Raw genomic sequence first — 6,000 nt, forward strand, 5'->3', positions numbered from 1 at the left:
TGCGATGTTTTAGATTATTATCCATCTGTTTTATTTATAAGTTAAAAAAAATCTGCATTCGCGTGGTTATAAAGTTGCAGTAAAAATAATAACTTATTATCAGATATTTTATATGAATCGATAAAAAACAATCGGAATATGTCAATTGAATGTTTAGTTTACATATTTGATGACTAGCTAACTATGAGTGTAAAAACTTGTTAATTACTAGTGTGCAAAAAAGTATATAAATACGAAATTATTTAAAAGTAAGTTTAGTTCATATGATTTCGTACTGGACGATATTATTATTTATCTGATGTAAAATTCATAAAAATCATTAGAAAAATGTCGGGACTGGTTTCAAGCGAGTTTCGTTTACTGTCAAATTACAACTTATTCTCATCGGGTAATTAATTTTTTATTGAACAGCAAAAAGGATTTCCTAAATTCTAGATAATTTTTGTTTTCATTTAAAAATGAAAAACTTTTCTTGCGCCACGAAATCCTGTTTTTCTGTCTATCAATAAAATTTACTGATTACCCTGAATAAGCGGAAACGTATTGTAATTTTTTTTTAAGGGACTTTGATAGCTGCTATTGTTATTTTGATACTGGCATATTGGGGGAGTGATATTAAAAATTTTTTAGTAACTTATCATAAATTAAAAAAAGCGGCCAAAGCATTTCCGGGCCCTCCAACACTTCCTTTGATTGGAAATGGATTGGCGTTTACAGGACCCACAGATGGTATTTGTTGAAAAAATATGTTTTTATATTTATATTTATAATCTTTGAATATTTTAGAGTTTTTGAACATATTCGTGCAGATCAAAAAAAATTATTCGGATACCTTTAGATTATGGTTTGGACCTCAACTGGTTATTTTCATAACAAATCCAAAAGATTATGAGGTTTGATTAACTATTTGATTAACTATTTATATCTTATATATTTTAGTAGTAATTTATGAATATTAATAATAATAGACTACAAAAAGTCGGGAGTGAATTCAAAGTAGGGGAGGGTGGGGCAAAGTGGGCCCCGTAAGCTAGAAATGGGATTATCTTTACTTTTTTTTACTCGTTACACTACTTTATAGGCCCTTGTTTGTTATTCAACATTGATAAGCTGTGTCCATTAAAATTGAAAAATCGAAAATTAGGGCCAAAGTGGGCTCCCATATAAAAAAATTGTGTGAGACAAATTTATTGCTCGTTTTACTTTTTTTAAATTCTTCACTTTGAAAATGTTATGAATAAGCTGCGTTCATAATAAATTACGAATTTTAAAATATGGGGCAAAGTGGGCAAAAATGGGTAAGCCAAAAATAAGCTAATAAGTAATAAATGAATAGTCGTAAAAAAGTGAAGGTGACTTATTATGAGCCTCGTTCATAAAAAATTTAAGGTCGCTCACTTTGCTCTCAAATTTTAGGGGGGCCCACTTTGCCCAAAAATTTTGGAGGCTTTTCAAATTTTAGGGGGGCCTACTTTGCCCCAAGGGGCCCACTTTGCCCCACCCTCCCCTAATAACATTAATAATTTTGAATTAAAAACATACATATACATACAGGTTGCGTTGGGTAGTTCAAAAGTAGTTGAAAAAGCATTTTTCTATGACATGTTGGAACCAGCCATGATAGATAGTCTCATTAATGGAAAAGGTATGTTATAATTGTCACACTGAGAAAAAATTTCTCTTTGGACAATTAAATTGGTTTTGTTGAATTTTATTAAGCTAAAAATTATTTGGGACAGCTAAATTTTATTACGTCAATATAATCTATTTTATCATTTTTAACAAATAATTTAATAGACTCTATTTGGTTGACATTAATATTTCTCTCTCTAAGATAATAAAATCATATGGTAGAGTTAAGAAAATATTTATTTAAAGGACAACTAAACTATTTTGTAGTGCCAACAAATCCAAATATTAGAGCAAAATATTATTATATTAACTCTAATAAATATTAATTAGACACAAAAAAATATTGTCGTTTAGAAAAAATATATATATTTATTCGAGGTTAATAAATATATATTTGAACCTAATGATTATTGATTTAGAAGTTATGGTGTTAGGCAGCAACAGCTGGAGTAGTTCAGTGCTCGCCACTAGATCGCGCCCACCATTTGTGGTGTCCCTGGTAAGATACTTATTTCAGAGTTTTTATATTCCGAGCTCGAAGCATTTTTGGGACGAGATAGTCGCTGACAATTTTTGATATTAATAATAATATAGGGATATACTGTATTCCACTATGACATTGATGATTAATGTTGATATTTTTCCTGCACAATTTTTGTCATAGTACGAAAAAAAGTACTTGTGATGGAAATAAATAATTTTTCTAAATATGCATTTTTTGAACTGTTGAATAAATATTTTGTCATTTCAAAATAATATCTAATTAATATTCACAGCTCATTCTCTATAATAATCACTCATAAATTTCATTATGACGATTTTATAAACTCTATAGGTAATCAATTTGATTTTATGCTTGCTACTAAACGCGTAATTATCTTTACTAAATATTTTGTAGTTTCTAATAACTCGTTTTGTTGGTGGATTATGAAATATTTAGTTAAAACAACCAAATATATGATTGGCAATGGGTAATAAAATCATTTTGTTGTCATAACTAAAATTTAGTTGTCAGTAGAAAATTTTTTTCTCAGTGCATAATAAACTTAATTGTTATTGCTATTAATATTATTAATTGAATATAAAGGACCAAAAATTCGTGCAAGACGTAAAATGGTGATTCCCATTATAAATGGCAAACAGTTATCAGAGTATATCCTTAGCTTTAATTTTCACTCTCGTCGTTCCGTGGAACTTCTCACAAAAAAATCAGGCATCGGTGAATTCGACGTGTTCCATGATATGGAACTTTGTATTTTGGACATGGTTTATGGTGAGCTCATCTTAATATATGTAACGGTTACGTTTTTTTGGATTTGTCAAATAAAAGTCAGCTATTCTTTCAGAAACATTGTTTGGGGTTGAAGGAACTGCTCAAACCAATGGTGATGCATTAATCGCTAGCCTCATTGAGAAGTATGTTGATTAAATAAAGTCGATTTATTATTTTCAACCTGAGTAATTTTACCGTGGACGACTCAAGTTACTCAGGTTTGTGTATTTTAATAAATAATAATAATATTTTTCATTATTTTTTTAGGGGCCTAAACTGTTTTTGGGAGAGAATATTTAAATTCTGGTTGTACCCTGAATTTACTTTTCATTTAACCAAAATAGGTAAAATATGGTTAGATAGCATTGAGAAAGGTACTCGAATTTTAAATAAGGTAGTTATTAATTATATTTTTTACATTTTATACAACAGATTTACTTCTCTCTTCACCGCGAAGAGTTTATATAAATTCGAAAACATTATTGGCATTTCATTTTACGATTTCACGACGCCATTAAACCGATTAAGATACAAGTTTCTAAACAGGATTACCCATGATATTAAATTGTCTTAAACTGATTACACTGATTTTGAACACCCTGAGTGCGAAGCAGATCTCGACTCTTGGTAAAAATAATCATTTTTCAATCATTTATGCTTTTTGTAGATAATAACAGACAAAATAAAAATATATGAAGCAATAGAAAGAGGTGAAAAAAATGTTGAAGGATGTAAGGCATCAATACTGGATTCAATTGTCGAGAATTCTGTTAAAACAAATTCAATGACTGTTGATGAAATTCGTTATGATTTGGTTGCTCTCTTTACTGGTGTATTTATTTTTAATTATTAATTATATAATTATCTTGATTAATTATTCATTCCATTTTAATAAGTAATTGTCTTTTACTTTTCAGTTTCATGACACGATTCATGGTTTAATATCATTTGCATTAGTAATGATAGCGATGCATCCCGATGTACAGGTAAAAATAATTGTAACGCGGAGAAATTATTTTCGGAATGTTTCTTATCGACTTATTGTAGGAAAGAATTTGTGGGAATTGTTCTCATGATTTATTGGAACCGTTCCGTTAATTTTTTCTCCGTGTAATGAACTCGTTAATGATAAATTAATGAGGTTAATTAAATAATTAAGGATAAAGTACGTGAAGAAATATTGGATGTTGTTGGAGCAAATAGTGATGTTTATGAAGAACAAGTTGGTAAATTGACATACATTGACATGGTTATCAAAGAAACTTTAAGACTATTTCCGGTGGGACCTTTCATTGCTAGAAGAGTCACTGAAGATATGGATATCGGTAATTTTCTTTTTGTTTACTTGGTTTTTTTCCTTTATTGGCAACGTATTAAATTATTTCAGAAAATCATACGGTTCCGAAAGGCGCCACTCTGGCTATCTTTGCTTTTGGAACTCATAGATCTGAAAAGTACTGGACGCAGCCTGAAAAGTTCATTCCAGAAAGATTTCTGCCGGAAAACTCAAAAGACCGGCATCCTTATGCTTTCATACCTTTCAGTGGAGGCCTTCGTGGATGCCCTGGTATAATTATAGTTGTATATATTTTCTATATCGTTAAATAAGTTTAACAATAAATATATATATTTTTTCACAGGTAATAAATTTGGTACTGTTGCTCTAAAAGTGGTGATCGTTCATATGATTCGTAATTATCAACTAAGTACGACAATGAAACTTGAAACAATGAAATTGAGAACACATATAGCTACTCGGTCAGTAGACGGCTACAAATTGTCTATTAAAAAAATTACTCCTTAATATAATAAAGTATACTTCAAAAATTTTTTAATGTAGGGGAGGATGGGGCAGAGCAGCCCCCCTAAACCAATTATTACTTTTTTTGGCTTTCAACCATAATTTCCCTTTACTTTTGTCCTATTTCGAACAAATTTATGGACATTTTGCCAAAATTCTAAAAAAAAAAAATTTTTTTGTGGGGCAGAGCGGCCCCCCTCCAAAAAATGATAAAAAAAATTTTTTTTTTTCGTTTTTTTTTTTTTTTAAATTGTTTTCATCATTAAGAATGTATTTCTTTCTCTTGACAACTATTTTTGGTTTTATATTACTCGAAAAAAATTTTTTAAGGTGCAATAAATCATTCACCCTCGATTACCTTAATTACTAATTGTTATTTAATAAAAAAAAAAAAACAATTCTATAGTTTTACTTTATTTCAAAAATTTATCAACTAAAAAAAAAAAATTTTATTTTTATAAATTTTTAGTGACCAAATTTGCCTCTTACATAGATAAACGGCCGAAAAATATGAAAAAATAATTTTTTTGGAAGTTTCGGCTGGTCCATTTTGCCCCAGGTGCTATGCGTAGGGCTAGAAATGTGGAATTATAATAATTTTTTTCTAATTTGACGATAAAAATATGAAAAAATCACTTTTTCGAAATTTTGGGCTTGTTCATTTTGCCCCAAATGTCATGCGTGGGGGTAAAAATGCGCAAACATATCGGATTTATAGTAATTAGTTTAAAAAAAAAAAAATTTTTTTTTTATCAAAATTTCAGGGGGGCCGCTCTGTCCCACCCTCCCCTATACATTAATTTTATTCAGAACTTAAAAATTCTGGGATTATGTATCCTATGAAAAAGCGATAGTTTAAAAATTATTTTCTATGAATATCTAGTCACGACGCTCTTATATATATTTTTTTTTTTAATCAAATAAATAATTACTTAAAAATTTTAATCTGCAGAATTTTATTTATTAACAATCGAACAATTCTATGCATAATTTATTATATTAATTTTCAGTGAAAAATATAATTAAATAAATTCAAAAATATATATAATTTATATTTTCAAACTATCAATTATTAATTTTTTTATATATTAATTTACATTACGTTTTAATTGCAACTTTTTTTTTTTAATTCATTCATTAAATTAGCGAATTTCATATTTTTTTTTTAAATTTCGAAAAAAGTTATATTTTCAAAGTGGAACTTAATCTTTGAGTTCTCAGTATTACTTTGTTTTTATGACGTACCTGTTAATGATTATTTACTGTTCAGATGTAAAAAAGAGTGTCATATATT

General features: G+C 28.6%; 1 protein-coding gene across 1 annotated transcript; it reads left to right on the plus strand.

Moving 5' to 3' along the window:
- Window positions 1-234: 234 nt before the first annotated feature.
- LOC130673197 (cytochrome P450 4C1-like) lies at window positions 235-5,645 on the plus strand. Its single transcript, XM_057478145.1, has 12 exons — window positions 235-388; window positions 562-729; window positions 787-893; window positions 1,555-1,645; window positions 2,720-2,905; window positions 2,979-3,048; window positions 3,173-3,299; window positions 3,573-3,737; window positions 3,823-3,891; window positions 4,065-4,230; window positions 4,293-4,472; window positions 4,546-5,645. The coding sequence occupies exons 1-12, from the start codon at window positions 328-330 to the stop codon at window positions 4,707-4,709; spliced, it is 1,554 nt and encodes a 517-aa protein (XP_057334128.1). The 5' UTR covers window positions 235-327; the 3' UTR covers window positions 4,710-5,645.
- Window positions 5,646-6,000: the final 355 nt, after the last annotated feature.

The sequence above is a fragment of the Microplitis mediator genome, chromosome 8, assembly GCF_029852145.1.
Source record: "Microplitis mediator isolate UGA2020A chromosome 8, iyMicMedi2.1, whole genome shotgun sequence".
NCBI classification, from domain to species: domain Eukaryota; kingdom Metazoa; phylum Arthropoda; class Insecta; order Hymenoptera; family Braconidae; genus Microplitis; species Microplitis mediator.

Bases quoted from the DNA above. Each gene is read 5' to 3' on its own strand.
- LOC130673197 (XM_057478145.1), top strand. From the start codon at position 328: ATGTCGGGACTGGTTTCAAGCGAGTTTCGTTTACTGTCAAATTACAAC. The intron at 730-786 runs GTATTTGTTGAA...TGAATATTTTAG, and splicing joins GTTTACAGGACCCACAGATG to AGTTTTTGAACATATTCGTG. The intron at 3,738-3,822 runs GTATTTATTTTT...TTTACTTTTCAG, and splicing joins TGGTTGCTCTCTTTACTGGT to TTTCATGACACGATTCATGG.